The sequence below is a fragment of the Fundulus heteroclitus genome, chromosome 12 (genome assembly GCF_011125445.2).
Source record: "Fundulus heteroclitus isolate FHET01 chromosome 12, MU-UCD_Fhet_4.1, whole genome shotgun sequence".
Taxonomy (NCBI): domain Eukaryota; kingdom Metazoa; phylum Chordata; class Actinopteri; order Cyprinodontiformes; family Fundulidae; genus Fundulus; species Fundulus heteroclitus.
In genome coordinates this window covers 5,010,813-5,032,654 of record NC_046372.1, presented here as the reverse complement: position 1 = coordinate 5,032,654, position 21,842 = coordinate 5,010,813, and the positions used below count along the sequence as shown (strand labels likewise).

Here is a 21,842-nt window from a genome sequence, read left to right as displayed (position 1 = left end):
CTTTATCCTGGATCACTGTAATAATTAACTTTATTATACACTGCATAAATCCGAAAGTTTTTCAGTAAATATATAAAAACTTGATTTTTATATGCACTATGTTAAAACAATCTTTTTTCTCACTATCTGACATTAAATCATTCAAAACTTTTCCTGTTTGTTACTTTCTTCAAATGTAGAGCTTCGCATAAAGATACAAATTCCTTTTAATAAATGGTAAAGCCCAGATGATGATGTCATGACGTTGTAAACTTCCTATTAAATAGAGGTACACCTGCAGATGTATATTAAGGCGTCACCTTAAGCACACTGTTTGCTAGAATGGCATCAAGAAAAAAATGCTTTTCAAAAAGTCTGCAAAGATCAGGAACAGAATTAGAGAGCCTCCAAATGTCTGGCTCACCCTCTGGTACAAGGTTTTAGACGCCTAAAGGTATTACATTCATCTGTTTCACTAGTTAGAAACAACTATAAACACCATGGGAATGTCTAGCCATCAAACTATTCAAGAAGGCGACACATTATGTGTCTCAGAAATGAAAATGTTTTTGTACCCAGAAAAAAAAAAGCCAAAAGACCAAGGACCTAGTAAGAGAGTCTCATCCGCAGTATAACAAGCCATTAAGCGAGGAAAAAGCCATCACTCCAAAAGCAACATAAAAAACAGATTGCAGTTTAGAAATGCACTAAAGAACATACACCTTAATTATTGGAGATTCATGGTGTGTTTGTTTTGTATGCAGGAGGCACACTTCACAAGACAGATGACATCATGAGGAAAGAATATTATATATAAATATTCAAGATCTCAAAACCTCAGGCAGAAAGTTGAAGCTTGTGCAAAAACGGGCCTTTTAACTGGACAATGACCCTGAGCATACTGCAAAAAATGACAGAATTCCAGCCAAGTCATTTCCAGAATTGTTCAGTCGAAGTGTAATGTGCATTTACAGCATTGTTGAACGCAGTTAACCCTAAACTTTTTTGGTAAAAACACAAAAACTATCAACAGTTAATATAAGTACTGAAAAAAGTAAGTTAAAAAATAGTCAAATAACCATTAAAAGTCAATGTCACAGAAATGTTTATGAGAAAATACAATAGACAATGTGGAAATGCAAGGCTCATCATGATGGATTTCCATCTGTACTGGATGAGATCAACATGGGAACAGAGGTTTTCAAGGGCACAAGTCTGTTAGAATTATTCTGTCTGGTAGAGGGCTACATATGGGAATGCACACAGTTTATTCTGTCTTGTCTGCAGAACGAACTCTGTCAGAGTCCCAAACTGTCCTTTCAAAAGTGCACCCGAGTGTATCTAAGCTGTCAGTGTAAGTCAGGAAAACTAGAAAGAAAAGGCTGATTTTGATACAGGTATTTCTTTACTGCAAGACCTCGCTACAACTGGAGCACCGAGACAAATCCCAGTTGTCTTTTATGGCTGAATCGAAGTGAGCAATGATGCCTGGAAAACTGCTGTTGTGGGTTCAATTCTCAGTGAGAGGAACTTTGAAAGAACAATTGATTGTTTTATATAGGTGCTTTAAAAAAAAGATAAACAAGGTATTTCTGAAGCTTTAAATCTCAATTCCTTACCTTCTGTGTTGCTGCCAACTGACCATAGGTTTTCAGAAACAATTTTACTGTGTTAAGATACATTATCACTTGCTCCAAAAATAAGAATAAAATATGGTTCTATTTATTCTTGACTCATTATTATGACAGATTTTCATAATCAAAATCTTAATCTTCTGTGTATGCATTGTTCAAGTTTGTCAGTGGTTGCCCTATTATTATGTTTTCTATCGGGGTAGGGCAGAATTACGGTATCCAAAATAACAGCCATGTTGCTTTGAACATTGACTATGAATCCTTTGCAGGTGATTAATGAAAGCAGGTAAGATACAGCTGTGGATGTTTGTTACCTTCACAACTTAGAATAACAGCCATAAGAGCTAGGTAAGAAAATGGATCAATAAAAAACAAATCTGAAAGAAAGCTGGCATTAGCTAATCTCTTACACTAAAGAACTGGTCCAACAGATGCAGTGGAGCACATCAAACATTCCTTCATAAAAGATCAGCAGCTTAATTATTACATTACTCCCTTTGGTTTGTACCACTATATATTCACTTATTGAGGAAATTACTTTGTTCTGTTGTGCGACTTTGTAAAGTGTCTTGAAATGATGTGTTGTGAAGTGGTGCTATATAAATAAAATTGATTGAATAAAATTTAATTGATACCAATAAAGGACACAAAAAATAAATCTAATGTGTATTTTCATCTAGTAAAGTGAGATTTAAACATATTAGAAACATCTTAAATGTGCTAAGATACATGGTATACAGGAATAAGACACCATCACAGGCTTTTGTGAGCAGATGGTTATGCTTTAGTATTCATTAAAGACGACTTGATGGTATCAAAAACTGATTACCACCTGCAAAGAAGTCATTGTACATTATGTTGTACTCAGTAGATGTACATTAGGATGTATGTCGTCTTTCAGTGTACCCCTCTGATGCAGTGTGGGCTAATCACGTGAAGCAGGAAAACAAATCACAGCTGAACTTTGCCTGATAAAACAAGGCGGATAATCATCTGACCTATTTATTGAGAAAAAGCTTCATCTGCTATATGTTACACAAATATAATTTAGTTATGAATGTAATATAAAGGTCCTGAACCCATTTAATGGAAAGCTTTTGTTGAAATACATTTAGGAAGGGTCATGATAGAGTAACGTGAATTAGTATAAGATATATAAACCTAAATTAGTAAACTTATTTTTGAAATATATTATTTCATTTAAGCATAGTTTATCTTTGTAGTTTGAATATGTGTGAATATGAATATGAGTATTGTATAAGCACAAATGGGTACACTTAGAAATGTGCCTTACATACACATCCTTCCACTTGCGTTCATATGATTGAGTTGTATAAGAATTCACAAACAGCAGTGGTTAGGTTTGTATTAGAGCTTAGTCAGCTTTCTCCATCCAAGGGTCTACTGCAGAGTGTGGAGATAATGATTCTATCTGTTTTCATTTCATAGTATTTTCCTTTCACAAGGAAAGTTATGTTAAAGATTTGTGAGTATATCATATGCATGTATTAAATTAAGGATGTTTGTGTTGTCTCTTGGTTAGGCAATGATTGTTAATTCTCAAAACTTGTTGTGTTCTTGTACTCACATGCAATGCGGACGTGTGCCTTGCGGCTTTTGGTGGTTCCAGCAGAGCTCCAGGCCACACACTGACACCAATAATCTTCAGGACCAAATAGCTCCTCAACTTGCTGCCGCGTGATTTCTATACTGGCTTCTCTTACAACTAGACCTGCGAAGGAACAAATAAAAAAAAAAAACTGTTACATCATTCCTCAAAACAATTTTAGTTCAAACTATAACAGCGGTTTCTTAATTGATATGACGTTTATGTTAGTTAAAGATGGAAAACATAAACCACTGTACAGTTAACATCTTAACAGATAAATAAATAGTGTCTTGAAATGTATTCCCACCCGTTGAACCTTCACCACATTCTGTCACTTTGGAATCACACACATCAATGTATTTCATTTTAATTATCTGTGACAAACCAAAACAACGTATTTCATCATTGTGAAGCAGAAGAAAAAAGATCTGATGTTTAATTTTTTGTCACAAATCATCCTTGAAAGTGTAGCGTGCATCAGTATTCAGTCCCCTTAACTCCGATACCCTTAAGTAAATTCAAGTGCAATCCACTGCCTTTAGAAGTGACCTAATTAGCAAACTGAAGCTCACTTATTTGAAATTCAATCTCACTATAAACATCAGCTCTGTAAAGACTTCCAAAGTTTGTTCGGGAACAGCAGTTAACAGGCATTATAATGGAGACCAAGGAGCATACCAGACAGCTGAGAGATAAAGGCATGGGAAGGTTTATAGCTGGGTTAGGTTATACAACTATAGGCCAAGCTTTGAAAATCCCACAGTGCTGTTCAATCATCATCCCAAAAAGAGAAAGAGTAAGGCACACCTGCAAGCCTACCAAGACAACACCTTGCTCACGAAGATGACCGGTCGGACAAGGAGCGCATTAATCAGAGAAACAGACCTAGATACCATTAGTATCATTGAAGGAGCTGCAGAGATCTACAGATCTGGAGACCTATTATGACGAGCTCCCGGTGCAGATACAGTTCCAGTACCCCAAGGAACCCAAATCATTAACAATCAATGTGTACACTCACATCAGCCACGTGTCGTTGCAGGTCTGGTGGCCAATGCGTGCAGTGCTGCAAAAAAATCTGCAAGAAGGATTTTTGACCGGACTCCACAGCAGCCCCCATTTCAAGCTCCCAAATTTTATATGCCAAAACAGGAAACATCAGGTGCCAGACAGCAGAATGTTTTGGTGAATATCAGAATAAACTCACCCCACCAACTTATGCTAACTTGACAAATGTATACGAAACGGGAACACAGAAACATGGGGAAACAGAGTGGTTATTGGAGGATGAAATTGGATTTACTATGCACACAGATAGCAAGTTTTGCCCTAGAAGATGAAAGCCATGGCTGTTTTTTAATAATTTATGTGGGATAGCAAGAGAAAGGACCGCATGAACTTCTGTTCTCGCCACTGCCATTTCCACAGCCGGAGCCGCAGCTGGCCACTGTTTCCCTAGGAGCAGTGTAAGTGGGGGTTTGCAGCAAACCAGAACTGGATCAAGACCGTAACTCGCACCAAAGTCAGTTTGAGCCCCGGGTAAGGACAGCGGGAGAGAGCAGAGACTGACAGACAGAACCCCTGGCCACTGAAGTGGAGGCTGGCCAGGCCAGTTCTGGAGCTACAAGAGGAGGATGAATGATGAATGATTTAACAGTCCTTTTAAGGACTAAATTAAAATAGCTCTTTTCAAAGCCACCCACAAACCTCTAAAGAGCTTTCCTTAATTCATCATATGTCAACATAAATTTTTAGATCTCCTATTTTGATAGAAAAAAGCTTTGTATCCGCAGCGCTCCTTCAAGTATCATGTATCACTTTATTGTGTCCCCTTAGGGAAATTCTCCTTACAGGAAGGTGGGACAATAAAACAGAAAATCCCCATGTACGCAGAAACAATCACATAATGAATTTAGCAACAATAAAATCCGTAAATATCCTTGTACAATTATCAATTAAAACAGGCTGAACAACAAATCAAGCCTGATAATCTGATTATCTGAATAATGGCCTAGCAAAAGTTTTTCCATCTGCTTGTTCCTGATTTGGGTTGTCTGAATCTCCTCCCCGATGGTAGTAGCTCAAATTCACTACAAAGTGGGAGATTTGAAGATTTAATTATAAGTTCTGCCTTTTGTAGGACTCTTTTTAAAAAAGTATCTTCTAAATTTGATAATCTCACTCCTAAAATTTTGCCAGAAACTTTTACAATTTGCTTAATCCAGCTTGTTTCCAGCTGATAGACTGCCAAACTAGGTGATAAAAGCAAAAGTGAGGACAAATTCAATCAGAGAGTTATAGAAAATGGTCATCAACTCTTTACACACTCCAAACCACTGAGCTATATTATACACTGGAGTGCTGATTTTGCCGAAAAACTGAAGTCACTGGCCGCCATCTTGCTACTCCCTACTCTCACAGAATCCCATAGGATTTGGTTGCAACAACAAGCAGTTTTCTGGCTGTGCGAAAACGTTTCATAGGTAATTCTACAGTCAGTGGATGTTCTAACACTATCAACTACTAGAAATTAGGTGCTGAAATATTTTACATGTTATTCATATTAAATATATATAGGCTATATGTATATATAAGTATGTGTATATGTATCTATGTATATATATATATATATATATATATATACATATATGTAAATATATGTTTTTGTGTATTGTTATTTATATATTTATAAATGTTATATATATATATATATATATATATATATATATATATATATATATATATATATATATATATATATATATTAGGGCTGGGCAAGTTAACGCGTTAATTTTGCGTTAACTCATTAGACTATTAACGGCGATATTTTCTTTAACGCGCATTAACGCATGTTGCTCACATGCTTTTATTTTGTGAAGGTCTGTTGCTGCGGTGTAGGGGTTTGAATCAGAACAGTAGGTGGCGATAATGCGCCAATAACCTCGCTGTCAGCCAAGCCTCGGATTCAGAGGAAGAAAGATACTGGCCGGAAAAAAACAAAGCCGACATGCGGAAGGCGGTGTTTCCCGCAGGTACCGCGAGCGAGCTTAGGCGGGGCGAGGCGAGGCGGTGAGTTGGCGGCCGGAACAAGTTTTGTGCGGAGCGGGGGGGGTCTGCTTAGACGCCGTCGGTGAAGTCGCTTCTCTCTTCAAAGTATCCATGTGTTTTTGCCTGTTTTTCCCTGCCATTCACTATATGCACGCGAGAAAGCAACAACAAAAAGCCGCGTGTTAACGTCAAATAAACTCAAGCAACGCAAGCATATCGAGTTAGCAAGCATTTCAGTTTAAAGTTCTTCCAGCATGGAATATGACAGAAACAAGTTAGTTGTAACCACTGCCAAGTTAAACTTTGGTATTGAACATAAAATGGTAATGCTGCTCCCTGCTGTTACCTCAGAAATTGCCTGTTTTTGGTAGATTTTTTCCCCATAAAGAGAATTCCCTGTCAGTGGCAATAAGCTAAAATTTATTATTATTGCTATTTTTTGTTTTACATGTTTAAGTTGAGCTTTACACTAAATATGTGTTACTGATAAGTGCTACAAATGTTACAACACTTTTGTTCATATGGCAGCAGAACATTAAAATAAAAGTGTTCTTTACACTACTTTTGAATTCATTCTTGGAGTTTGTAAATACAATGCGATTAATCGCGATTAATCAGGGCGATTAATCGCGATTAAATATTTTAATCGTTGCCCAGCCCTAATATATATATATATATATATATATATATATATATATATATATATATATATATATATATATATATATATATATATATATATATTTAACTAAATAAAATGCAAAATATTTCAGCACTTGACTTTCTCAGTACTTGATAGTTTTAGAACATAACATAAAAGTATATGGCATTTGACATTTTAAAAGTTTTAAGCCCCCCCTGAACATGAAAAAATCCTCGTTATTCGATGCTGTAGCACACATATTCCCTAGTTACTGGGGGGAAATTAGGGAGTACCAATATGGCGGCTGGTGGCTTCAAAGCGACTCGTTCTAACAGCCGGTGATTAGCACTCCAATGTATAATATAGCTCAGTGCTCCAAACCTATTTAATTTATGTAGGAAGTGGAGTCTTTTGGGAGCCCTTTTTACTAACCTTATCTGTGTTTTCACTAAAAGTCAGCTTGTTGTTAATGACAACTCCCAGGTATTTGTAGGACAGAACTCTCTCCACAGTTTAATTTTTAATGTGAACAGAAGATACTGGACTGGACTTGTTCCTAAAATCTAAAGATGTAAATCAAGATATACATCAGGCAAGAAAGAACACAGCCCCGAGGAGAACCAGTTGGGGAAAACGCCTCAAATGACATAGAACCATTTACCCTGACAGTGATCTGTCAGTATAAACGTCTAAGACCCATTCAACCAGACAGATGTCACAACAACCAGTCCCTAGTCGATTGCTTGCGACACGATTTTACAGAAAATTTCAGATTCTTTAACTTTTTCCGCACAGACCATGCAGATCTTGTCAACTGCATTGCTTTAACCACGTGGATCGCACCACAGTCCGCTTCACCACTTCTTGCCCCGCCTTTTGCATTGGGATAAAATGTAAACTCCCTGCCCAAGCCACCTCATGTTTGTTCGGTGTGAACGCACCATAGGAAGGCTCCTGCATACACATCTGGATCAGCTCTAGATTTTTACAGAGTAGAGTTCAACGGCATCCTAGACACTGTAGATACACACATTACAGAACGTTTTTTGCAAATAGGCATTCAGACATTAAAAGAACTGAAAAACTCACTTCTGACAACTTTTAGAAATGATGCAGCAGTTTGCAAATATCCTGAACTGCAAGAGGAAGACTTGAAAGGCCAACCAGCCATGTTTCAAAACCAGTACAAGATCAAAACAACTGCATATGCTGTGCATGCTTTGAAACAAATGCCCCCTGAGGTCTGTGGTCTGTGTGATGTGATAGAGACATTAGTTAGATTGTTGCTGGCGGTGCCTATATCGTCTACTGAGGCAGAGCACAGTTTTAATGGACTACGCAGACTAAAAATGTGGTTGCGATCAACGATTACTCAAAAAGACGTAATGGTATTGTTATGTGCCATATTCACCAAGAGAGCCTTGACTAGACTAGAATTTGCCCAACAATATGTTCAGGATACTGACAGAAGGAGAGATGTTTTTTGGTCCTTCATTTAGTCTACTTCTCAAAAGTAAATTTGTTAGACTGCACTTTAGGGAATTCCTAAAACTACTATACATGTCATTAAAAAAGTAATTTATAGTACCCATACTTATTTTTATTGCTAACATCTTGTTTCTATTTCTGAGTTCATACACAAATGTTTAAATAAAACATATTTTGAATAAGGCATGATGTTTTGGTTAGTGAATGATTATAAATTGTTGATGTTGAGCACCATCAGGATCAGCAGGATTGTTTTTGATGGATTCCTTATTATTACCTGGGCATGGTGTGACCACTTGGAGTTCCCATAGGATTTGCTGAGTAGGTCACAAACCAGCTGTTTGGGCCTTGGCTAAGGTCTGTGCTTTCCAGGACCTTTTCTAGTTTATCCATGATTCTAAATAATTCCACAATGCCTTTTTGTAGTGCAAACTATTTCCTGCAAGCTATTACAAAAGTAATTACTTGAGCACTGGTTAAAGCCAAAATGAAATAAAAATCACTTAATTGTGTTGAAATCATTTGCTGACATATTGCCTGTGACTACACTGTGACTACACTGTCTCTGTGACTACACTGTGACTACACTGTCTCCACAGAGAACTGTGATGATAACAGAATTATGCTTTGGCAACGCTTTTATTCTGCAAGAGACTTAAAAAAGTCCCAACTAGATGTTGAACTGATGTCCCCAGACACCCCAGATCAAGTCTCTCTGAGCTAAAGCAATTTTGTAAAGAATGGGCAAAAACTTGTCACGAGAAATTCAAAGTTAGAAGAAACATACCCAAAGGTCTTGCAGCTATAATTGCAGTGAACAGTGGTTCTGCAAACAACTGACTCTTGACTATTGCACCAGTACTGTCAGAGTAAAAGGGGCTGAATACAAATGAACACAAAGTATTTTGCATTTTTACTTGTAAGAAAATTTTAAAGCTTCCACTTTATGATAATGCACAACTTTTTGTTGTACCACATTAAATTACAATAAAATACATTGAAATGTGTGTTTGTAATGTGGCAAAATGTAAAAGGTTCCACAAATTTGAATACTCTTGCAAGCCCTATAGATATACCATTATCTGTAATTTACAATTCCAGTTCTTTGTACTTAATATATTATTTCCATGTTTTTGCTGTAAACCATGAGATTGTTCTATTTCACTTCTGCCATTTATCTCACTGTATCCTCCTAACATTCTTTTTTTGTTTTGCTATCTGAAAAGAGCTCCAATGTGGAGAATGTGGGGTTTAAATAGCTGCACCCTAGTGGCAGGACAACAAGGGATCACTGATAGGAACACACTGCAGAAAGTAATATAGAAACAAGAGTGTAGTATAAACCAAGGATGGAAATATTTCTGACAAATGAAGGAGGTAAAAAGAGGCAGCAATGAAATACGATGAGAATTTAAAAGACACTTTATGCCAGAAACAGAAGAGAGCAAGAAGGCACTGATTGAGGAAAAAACGGTTAATCCAATGGAGTGAAAAGTAAGTAAAAGAAACCGGTATGTTGATAGAAGTAATAAAGAGCAACAAGACCCTGGCACAGCTAGAGAAGTGAGGATGACAGACAAGGAGGTGCAAGAGGGCAGTAAAATGTCAAAAGGGAAGGGGAGAAGAGATAAATATGGATTTAAGTCAAACAAATGTGGTGAGTGGGGAGTAGATAGGGAAGACTCTATAAGTGAACATCTAGTCAGTTTATTTCAAATTTAGTAGTGTTACAAAAACCCAAGAAACTATCTATGTGGGGCTTCACAAATCTGACTTGGGCTTAGTTATAGAGACTTAGTTTTTTTTTTTTTTTGCCAATGGAGATACAGTTATAGCAAGCAAGCTGGCGTAAAGGCAAAGAAACAGAGAGAAAATGTTTAATCCCTTTAACAAGATTGCAGTAACTTGATCCCAGGAATAGCTTGTATGAGAACTAAAAAATGAAGGTTTTGGCAAAACATGCCTCCATTGAAACTTGATGGACAGTGAAAAGATCAGGCCTTTGATTTGGGATAACAATGAGAAGATGGGACATACAGAGGTAGGATGGAAACAAAAAGCAAGTCATTTGAGCAAAGTGGTTAGTAAACAAGAGTAAAAAGCTTGTGGAAGGCACATCTGTGGAAAAGTGCCAGTGAGAGACAAAAAAAAAAAAAAAAAAAAAAACACGGCATGGGTTGAGAGCAAACACAGATTAAAACTAGTGGACATCAGTGTTCCATCTATCAAGAAAACGAGGGAGACTGATATGGCTTCACAGGGTAAGATGAAAGAGCAGAGGAGCACATCAAGAGAGGCACAGGTTGAAAAAGTGGCCAGTAAAACGAGATAATTAAAACCAGCATGGAAACTGGGGCTACATCTGAGAATGCTTGCAAACTGGCAGTCACAATGAGCAAAATAGTAGAGTGTTAAAAGAAGAAGGGCACAAGGGAAAGGGACAGGAGGCAGAGACTAAGGAGAATGATGCTTCCAAAGTAAGGAAAGGCAATTAAAGTTAATGATTCAAATGAGCCAGATAGACAGTTATGGCAAATGGACTCAAGCAAATGTAAAGGTAGCATATGGGACACTACCAAATACAACCATGGAACTTATTGAGACAGCAGGAGGTAGAGAATAAGCTTCTACTTAGGAAGACAAAATCACTGAAGCATATGTGTTGCTGTGTATGTAGCTCATTAAGCTCCTGACTAAAATGATGCAAATAGTTAAATTGCATTACATCACATGAGTAGTTTAAGTTCATAATCTAACAGGTGCAATGCATCGTAGGATGGAATAAAGAGCCGTTCAAAGTCAATGAGTAATTTGTGACATACGGTTGTGACCAATATAGTTTTTTGAAGAACTCTACTGTGAAGTTTATACAGAGCACAAACCGCGTTAGAAATACATTTTCAATATTAATAACAGTTTATGAGAAGAAGAGGAAGGCGTTAGAAAACAAAAATAAGACCACAGTGGATTTGAAAGATTCTTTCACATGATCCCCTGAGGAGTGGAAGAGCAGGTAGGATTGTAGGTAGGATTGTTTTGCGCATGCACAGTAATACAAACAGTGACTTGGGCGTTTCGTACCTACATTTCCAGAAAAAAAACATCCACTATACCTTTAACAGTGAATGTGCAATAAGGCTTTTGATATAGGTAGTTTGCTTTGCACTGCAACTTCACAACCACTGTAAGTATAATAATTTACAGCTCAAAGACATCATTTATACATCCACCAAAAGCCTGGTATCTCTTTCGTCTTGTATCAGCAAATAAAATGTTTTACAATTAAACCCATGAAAAACATGTAATCATAAGGTTTTGGACATGGTTGTCTCTCTCTAAATCAGAGAACACACTTCAGATTTTTCATTGGTTGCAAAAGCACTTTGGATTGCATTCTACTGTGAAATATCTATATGTCATTACCTGCTGCTCCAGCAACAATCCACCAGCTGATCTCGTTTCATCCATGGATGACGATTTTAATTTTATTTAAAGCCTACAAGTACACGTCGCTGTGCTCTGAATCACTCTCTGGGGAAACAGTGCCTGGCAGAAAGCATGGTGCTCCCGCTTCCTTGAGGCTTCCGCGTTCGGTGAATCTCCGGGGTTACAGTGTTAGCCAAATTTGTTAGCTTGTGCCAACCCACTTGTGCAACAAGAACCTAAATTAAAGATAATATTTTATTGCAGTAACAAAATCTCACTCGGCCCATTTTAGAGAAACATCCATGCTCAGAAATAATGTTTCAATAAAATGTCATGACTTAGGCTTTTGTTTGTTTTGGTTTTGGACTTTTCTGGACTGATTTTCCAAACCATGGTCCACTCCTCTCAACCACCAGCCATTTGTCACTATCTATCAGCTCAGTCCACTCCACAGCATTTAGCCACCAGTCATCATCCAATCAGCTTAGTCAATTTACAGCTACCAGTTACCGTAATTGGGTCCACCTGCTGCCATCTCTCAGAGTTGTTTATTTATTAGGATCCCCATTATTTTTCACCAAAGTGGTTACTAATATTCCTAGGGTATATATATTCATCTTAAATAGAATGTAAGTAATTATCAATGTGTCGAGATGTACTGATGAAACCCTCATCAGTTTCCATATGTGTAGGTAGGGATATGTTATCACAGCCCATTAGACTATGGTTTTCCATATTATTTTGCTATTAGTGCCAGCCTCTTCAAATTTTTGTTGATAGAGTTGTTTATTTTTATATCTCCTTGATTTCAATGTAGTGTTTCATAAATTGTGATACAGGGCCCAGTCCAGTGGCCAATTATATGTGACAGCTGTTCTCTTAGCTGCATCCCTCTGTCACATTAAAGCTTTTATTTCTTTATACAGCTACGTTGCATGGTTTAACCTAGAAGCTCCTTCCTTTGCTGGAGCATGCTTACCTGTAAGATAACAAAAATGTTTGTTAAATACAGTTAGAGCAACTTCTGGGACTGATTTAGCATACACATCATTGCAATCAAATCTCAAATCACAATAAAAATCCTCCATATTGATGTTTTTGTATGACCTTTTATAAATAAACTTTTGCACTGCTTTCTGAGTTCTAATTTTCCTATTTACAGCCACAAAATGATCACTGAATCCAACTGGAATGGAAAGTATATCTTTGCATAACTTGGTATGATTAGTGTAAATATGGTCTATACACGTGGCAGTTCTGACACTAGCAGCATTTACTTTAACTCTTGCGGGAACTGTAATAACTTGAGTCAAGTTACAGGCAGAGTACATACACTATCTTCTTTCTAATTGGGCACTTTTTTCCATCCAATTAATATTCATGTCACCTAATAAAATATATATTTATTTTCTTCAGATACTTTACTTAACATATCTCAAACCAGTTCAGTATCAAATAAATTGGAACTTGGTGGTGTGTAGATACATCCAATCAGTATTGGTTTTCCATGAGAAGGTTGTATTTGCACCCATACATTTTCAATATTATATGGATTGAGCTCTGGCCGGAGCTTACTCCTAAAATAAATTTTAATATACAGGGCTACACCTCTTCCAAAACAATTTCTATCCTTCCTGTATAGTGTATAACCATCAATATTAAGTTCATTATTATCAAATGTCATGTCCAAATGTGTCTCAGTGACATACAATACAGAAAAGCTATTTAAGATTAGTGGAGACTCAATTTGATGTGTTTTATTTCTGAGACTGCAAAAGTTAATGTGTGCTATTGAAACTCCTTTATTGTTATATCCTAGTATTGTAATGCTTACTGCTGGTGAACCAGATTTTCAGCCAGACACAGAGTTAAGTTTAAAAGGTTTATTGTGAAGTGGATGAGCAGTGGCAGGTGAGGCAGGCAAGCAGAAACAGACATGGCAGATGAGTTATGGCTGAAGGTACAGGCAGGCTGGGATGAGCAGGAGACCAGAGGATGCAGGTAGATGTAAAAACCAGAACAGGTGATGTAGACCAGGGAACCACCAGAACGGGCAGTGCAAGCAGCTGGGACTCGTGGACAAACAGACAGAATTGCAGCATGCAGACACAGGTGCCCTTTAACTGAAGAGTACATCTGGTAGAGCAGGGTACATCACACAGGGAACTCCGACACGAGAAGAGAAGTGAGAAAGGATGTTCTTGCAGGGATGAGTTGGCTGAGGCAGGTATATATACACTGGTGAACAGGTGACCAGAGTTTAATCTAATTACTGGCAGCTGGTGGAGTTGATGTGGGCTAATTGACTGGGGCAGAGCTGACAGGATAGTGGCTGGTGGCTGAGAGGTGACAGGCTGAAGAAAAGTCCAAAGGCAAACAAAACAAAAACTCAAATTATGACAGGTATACTTTTTGTAGATGCTAAGACTTGACAAAGACTCTTGGATAGGTGTCAAAACGATTTAAGAAAAAACTGAACGGAAGTCTGGTTGCCTCCGGTTTAAGCCCGTTTGCTGTTGCGATGACCTGGAAAACTGAGAACACAGGCATACTAACATGGTGCATTCAGTGACCTAAGTTGCAGCCTAAGGTACTTAGTCACTTCAGTATGTCTTACTCTCTCATTAAAGAATAAACATGACTATAGCCCCATTTACACTACCCTTTTTTAACCGATCCATGCCGAGCTCGGACCGAGCTTGGATAAGTTAACCATGCCGAGCTTGGTTCTGATGACCGTTTACACATCATGCTAGCACGGTTCCTTGCCTCCTAGTAACAATCTACGGTACTACTGCTCTCTAGGATTGAAGGAGGGACTCAAGCAAATCAAAATGGCGCCCGTAACATTCAGGAAGTTATGCTTGGTTATAATTGTGATACTTCGTTGTTTGCGGAGACTCAGCCAAAAAAGGCAACATTTGGTGAATTCACTTGACGGAGTCCGCATTTGGGAGGTGGATAAGACCAACAAACGTCTAATCAGGGCTTACAGATGCAGGAAACAGCAACAGATGTCGAGGTTCATCACACTGCTAAGCAGAATCATCACTGGAAACCATGCGGCATGGTAAGGAAGCTAGTATTTTATGAATGTCTGAAACCGCAAAATTGATCAGCTGACTTAAAGGAGATGACGTGGTCTGCTCATGCACTGTTATCAGAGAACCGTGCCACTGAAAAACTGGGCCGAGCCCACCCATCGAACTGGTCTAGATTTAGCACAGTCCGGTTGTCTCTGGCACAGTCCAGTTCAGTTTGCGATCCATTTACACTCGAAAGTTATCTCAGTTACCGAGCTCGGACCGGTCTCGGCACGGTTGAAAATGGTAGTGTAAACGGGGTATATGATTGGTGACACTTTAATTTCGGATTTATAACCAATTTGTCATATTTTAAAATAGCTATGTCACCTCGCACTCCCGCCGCCTTCACCTGTGGAAGTACCTCCTTCTTCTTCTTCTTTCTGATTGTGTCTGTGAAATCTTCATTGGTAAAACATTTTTTGAACCTTTGAGCTTACATGATGATGACAGGATGGTTTGTGGGTCTTTAAGACACTGCAGTCTTGTAATGATCTGCCTGGGTCTGCCATTATCCAATATGATAAGCATAGTCAATAATCACCTCATCACCATGCAGTCCCGGTTTTATTTTAATGAGATCCCGAACTTTACTCTCAGACGCCTCTGAGTTTTCCTCCTGTTCATCAGCTTTTCCTCAGCTTAGACATTATTCACAACACTGTCAGAGAACTGCATGCACAATTTGATGTCTTGCATGTCCTTTACGATGTTATCTAGTCTCGTGTTTGTAGTGTCCACAATAATTTGGACAAAGGTTTTAAAGTTGTCCTGTTGTTGTTTTATCAGCTCTTTATAGAACTCCCTTTGCTAGTCCTGCATTGCCTTTAACATGCTAAAGCTAACATAGCCATCTTCCTCTACTGTCGGCGACTTTGAGTCCTTTGGAGCCATTTTCTCAAACTTTTGCATGATGTCTTTGCTCCACTAGCTGGTTTAAATGAGCTTGTGATGTCCAAATGCTTTAAAATCAACTGCTGTCTGCCTGCCTGTCACACCTGTGTATTCCCTGGAACCAGTCCTCGCTCTGGCCTCGCTGGTTTACCTGCTAGTGCTTTGACCTTCTGGTCAAGTTTGGTTCTGTCTGCGAGTACCTGTTTGAGCCTGGTTCTACCTGCAATACATATTCTGCATCTGGTACTCTGTCTGCCATCCACCATCCCCTGTGTTGTGGTCATTACCTGCCTGTCATCTACTCCATTTCCCTCAATAAACATTTTAAACATATTCCATGTTTGGCTTGAATACCAGGTTCCCAGTTTCATGCATTACATATGATTTTCAATTAAATTAGTGGTAGTACTGATGAGAATAGCCTCTTCAACCTCCTTTTTCCCAACAAGCTTAATTTTTTTCTATATAATCTCACTGTTTTAGTATACAGGAACATGGATCTTTAAGTATTCTTCTTTGCTCTAAAATAGATGGTCCAGAGTCCTGGCTCCTGTTTTATAATCTTTTCACAACACAACCTCTCTGTAGGTTTTAGGTGGAGAAATACACCCCTGTCTCAGTATTCAAGCTCCAGATTTCTCTTTATTTACTGCTGAGTTCTTCCACTACGCTCTCCAGTACCATGCTGGTAACTGCCTGTTATTCCAACTATGCTGTCCAACTGTGTACAAGTTTATTTTAAACTCAGTTTTTTGCCACATTTTTATTATTTTATTATTATTATTTTTTTGCATTTCGGTCTTCCTAAATAAACCATGACATGATCCACTTGCTTCAGTAACAAATCATAAGGAGAGCACTTTCAGAACTTAAAAGTGTACTATTTAATCAGAAATATACAGATTGCTGATTTTCATGAAGATTTTCACATTTTAAAAATATGTTCCGCAAGAAAACAAATAGTAGTTCACATGTTGTGTCTCAATGCACTTTCTATGAAGTGTGCAGTGGGGAAAAACTGAGAAGTCTAAAATTCAGAAAACGAGTAAGGGGCAGTCATGAATACATAATGTGGACAGTTCTGGCCTGGGTCTTTCTGCATGGAGTTTGCATGTTCTCCCTGTGCATACATCTTTCTGGGTAATCCGGCTTCCTCCCACAGTCCAAAAACAGAACTGTTAGGTTAATTTATCTCTCTAAATTGCCCTGGGTATGAATGTGTGTACATGCATGGTTGTTTGTCCTGCAATGGACAGGACCATCCATTGGTGAGATAGATGGATTAGTTTGTTTGACTTTACATATCTTTATACAATAAACCTACAACCTTCCTGATATAACAGATATTAAATTACCAGATCATCAAAAAATAAAACAAATTTGCAGGTCTATGAAAATATTGCAATTAAGTCTGAGCTGTGAAACAGTCTGTGTTCCCAATATAACACCAGTTGACAACCACACGTCAAATGGTGTGATATAGTATCACACCATTGATTGAAGGTATTTACAGATAAATCAATTTAAACAGCAAAGATTTATGCAATCCTAATGAAGGAAGATTATTTAAGCAGGTTTTAACCAATTCCTCAGACATGATACATGTCTCGGATTTGAGCAACTGTGAAAAATCTATAAAAGAAGTCAAATATTGGTGAAGCAATTTGTTGTATCATTATACCTTGATTTAATTGCCCCAATTTCAGTGTCCAGTTACTCTATCCAGCAATTATTTGGTTGAAAGGCCTTTTCACATTTATTTGGGGAATTGAACTTTTAAAAGTTTAGAAACCTCTGAGGGAAGATGTGACAGTGCATTTGAACATTCTCTGAACAGCTCTGACTCTGATGTTGACTGATTGTCACAGTCCCAGAATGTGTGTTTGCTTGTATAAATGTTAATGCCTTTGAGCGTGCATGTTTGAGCCCCTCAGTGATTCCAAAAAACCAACAAACCAAGACATGAAACAGGGTATGCAGGGAACTGCATCCAAACTCTTACAATTCCCACCATTGCCCAACATCAGGCAAACAAATACTATAAATTAGCATAAAAACATTGAAAACAAAGCTTACCTTCACACAGCCCAAACACAAACATGTGCAAACACAGACAATGAGCCCACATCGGCTATGTATGCACACAAACACACAGCTGACATCCATATTAGAAGTCACTGGAGGGTAACTCTAATAGGTCCTGATTCTTGTTAACTAAAATGAAACAATCTCTAGAGTTAAGAGCTAGAAAGAGATCAAAAACATAGTTGACTATGTTACAGAAGTGTTTTAGAGAGGAATACCAGGAAGGGCAGAAAGAGAGCTAAACAAGGAGAGGCACAGAGAAACACCAGGAAGGAGAAAAAAAAAACGAGAGACAGAAGAGAAGAAATCAATACAGAGAAGATGGCAGCAAAGGAGGGAAAGAGGTCGCAAATCACCAAAGCCAATACCATGTGCACTATTGATATATGTGTGTGTATGTGCAGCCTTTGATGTGGAGTCACAGGTCATTGGTAGCAGACTAATAACCATTCACACTTTAGCTAATGGAGACAAAGTAAGTAACCTAGCACACAATATGTCTAAGCGCACTTCAAGGCTAATGGAGATGTACTGAGGCAGTACATATGCTGATATAAATGCTAAAAAGGCACTTTAATAGTTAAGATTTATTCTGTGCATGTATATAAGTCACAAGGATTTTCCTTTGGCTGAATTTTCAATAAAACTGTAAATAAGTTGTCTAGCATTTCGTTTACAGTGGGTCATTTAAAAATTAGGGCCTTTCTCTGCCCATATTTATTCTGCTTTGACTAACTTAATAGGTTTGTTTCATTTAAAAGGCAAATGGGTCAACAGGTGCTTAGTTACCATTTCAAATATAGAACACAGATTGCTAATATTATGTTGGAGGTCTATACAGTTAGTCATTGGAATAAAGCTTTTCTGTCATCTGCATCCTCCTAAGGTTCTTGTCCATATACTCAGCCATTGCACTAAATGTATCCTGTTTTTTTCATTGACATATCCTGTTAGTATGTCTATCTATACGGTAATTAAAGCTAAAAAACTATGACAACAGGTGGTCTGTGTGTGTGTGTATGTGTATGATAATTAAATTTGTTTAGTCGTGAAGAACACTTCAATTTATACTTTTGCAAGTTAAAGCTTAACACTTGTTGAGCTTTTATTTTTCTAATCTTCTCTTTGATCAGCTTTTTTTCTAACTAAGGTACAGTATAAGAGTAATATTATATATCATAAATGGTCTGTACTGGTATAGCACTTTATCAAGTCCTGAGGACCCTAAGTTACCACTGGGCCCTCTGACCACCCACAGCAGGCAAACCGAGTAAAGTGTCTTGCCCAAAGACACAACAACTGAGATGGCCAGAGCTGGGGTTGGAACCAGCAACCCGCCGGTTAAAGGACACACCGTTGTCGCAGGAGCTAGATAAAATTTCACCAATTTCATCTATGCGTATATTTAACAATATATTTACTTTTATTCAGGAATTATATTAATGCTCCCATATTTGCAGCCATTTTAATATCTAGTCTTATGTTTTGCCTATTTTAAAGGAGCTATAAGTAATACTGACACCTTGTGGCTCAAATGGCTACAACAGCTTTCCAATCACAATAATCTAATAGGTCATTTTTAAGCGGTGTGTTGCTGTATTGAATTTCTACTCACAGGATAGGTACTGGATATGATGTTGTATTCTCTTATATTTCTGGTCCGCTTCTCTTACTGGCTGCCATGTTAGCATACTGCTGCATTTTGCCAAGATAAAATACCAAATGCTATGTTCTGTGTTGGGAACCCTGGGAAATCTCATAAGATTGGCTGAGGAACAAGGAAGTAAACACGGGCTACACTCTGAAAGGAGAAAAAGGTGATTAACACATTTTTGAGGACCGATTGTTTATAGGAAATATTAATTCCATCCTGGGTGACAAATGAGAATGATTTAGTTTGCTTTTACAGCAAATATCTTACTTATAGCTCCTTTAACTATGAATGTATGTATGTACAGACAGATGGTTTATCCTCCTTGCAGCTTTTTCCCCTGATGTTTCGTAATTAGCTAGATATAAGTTGTTCATTATTTATTTTGAGGAAGTCACCTTTACACCATTAAAAGCCTTTATGTGGCATTGTTTTAGGGAATGTTTTGTAACAATAAACTTTGTTCAGATGAATAATTATCTGTACATTCATAATGCTAAAACCATGCAATAAAAGCCTGGCACAGGAGCTAAGGAGTGTAACCGGCGGATTGCCGGTTCGATTCCCCCGCTCCGATTTTGGAGTCCTCTGGACTTGATAAACCACTAACAAGCACAGACCATTTAGGATTAAACTAAGAGTGTTATTTCATCATCTGAAAACTGTGCATAAATAAATTCCTTCTCAAGGCGTTGGGTTTCCTAAATATTTTGTAATATAGCACATGAAATAAAATGGTGGACTTTCTGGCTTCATAAATGGAAAGCTTTCAAAGGAATGCCAAGGGTACACAGGGTGCACAAATAAACTTACTTAGATGTTTTCAGATTTTTTTAAACTTATTAACATTGTCCATTATCAGTCTGTCCTAGTTTGCTTAAAATGGCATTGTATTTTTTCATTAAAAATATTTAATTACCACAACAATCATGAATATGTCAAGCCGGATGTATTTTGAAGCAACATGTTTAGTGTAGGAGGACAGTGAATGAACATAAGATTTAAGGATGCCTCGTTGCCCTGTTATGTAAACAAAATTCTTACTGTACTCACTGACAACATTAATTATCTATTTTCTAGTTTGAACTGGTTCTCTGACAATGGCTGGCCCCATTGTTTTGGCACCTGTACAGGTAAGGATTTGTTGTTTTTTGTACACTATGTGCATAAAACTTAATCTTGCTGGCTTGCTTCAGGCACTTTTTCACTTTTCATAATTTACTGACTCATCTGATTATTTAGACAAAAGGTATAGACTATCCAGACGCATGTGTGCTGCAGGTACCACAGCATCCAAATATCTTTAGGTGCATGTTTGACAGAACACATAACAGAAGACTCCACAAATAAACCATGGACCTCAAGACCACTTGTATTAGGAGTTAAAAATAAGAGTTTCATCTCACGACAGCAAGGTCATTTAGTTTCCTATTATCTGCTCAATAGTAAAGTATTACAAACAGTGCACATTAGCTTTTTAGGTATAATGTTACAGTTACAGTGTATGTACTAGAGTGGTCCACAAGTCATTCCTAGGTCCAGTCTTAAGTTTCTAATGAGTGTAATAAACATTCTTATCAGATACATGCCATCCGGTCTGTCTGGAACACTGTATTGCTCTAGGTCATAAATTCAAATCAGGTCCTGTTTCACCCTTAAGGTTAGCACATGAATATTTAAGACTCAATTGTTTAAGAACATGCAGTTCAACATAGTGAAAACTTTCTACATATTTTTTCTGACGAGGCATTAAAATAACTCCATTAGAGATACAGACATGCATTTACATATGTTGAAAGGAAACGAACAAAGATGTTTATTTATTTACAACAACACACATTATAGTTAAATTTCTGAATGAGTCGAACAGGTAACATTTGATGAATGATAACTGTTTTTGTTATGAGATAAGATTTATTTTATACAAAAAGTATGAACTTTCAGATATGTTGTCAGCTTTTATCCTTTGCTAAATGACCTTTTAATATGTGTTGCTCTTATACACCTGGTCGAGGGACAACAGTTGAAAATTAGCTTTGTAGCTACTACTGACACATTTACAGAAATGTTCATTAATGTGTACTGTTCTTGTTAAATAAACAAAAAGCATATTTAATAAGTGTTAATCCTTGTGTTCAAACTGCCTACTCCTTTGATATTTACTAAACTAAATAGGGTTTGGAGCATTTTCTTCTCCTTATTCCAATCAGAGAATCAGCCTGATTTTTTTAATTTGTCAACACTAAACATTAAACACATTTCAGCATAGGCATGTATTAAAATAAACAGCAATGTAGTGTAG

At 37.5% G+C, this 21,842-nt stretch overlaps 1 protein-coding gene across 3 annotated transcripts in view; it reads right to left on the bottom strand.

Moving 5' to 3' along the window:
- The window catches only part of LOC105939939 (netrin receptor UNC5C), a 262,858-nt gene that overhangs the window by 109,843 nt on the left and 131,173 nt on the right, over positions 1–21,842 (bottom strand). For all 3 annotated transcript variants that reach the window (XM_036143780.1, XM_036143777.1, XM_036143778.1), the window contains exon 3: positions 3,202–3,345. In XM_036143780.1, coding sequence (XP_035999673.1) covers positions 3,202–3,345 — 144 coding nt within the window. The remainder of the gene's footprint in view (positions 1–3,201; positions 3,346–21,842) is intronic.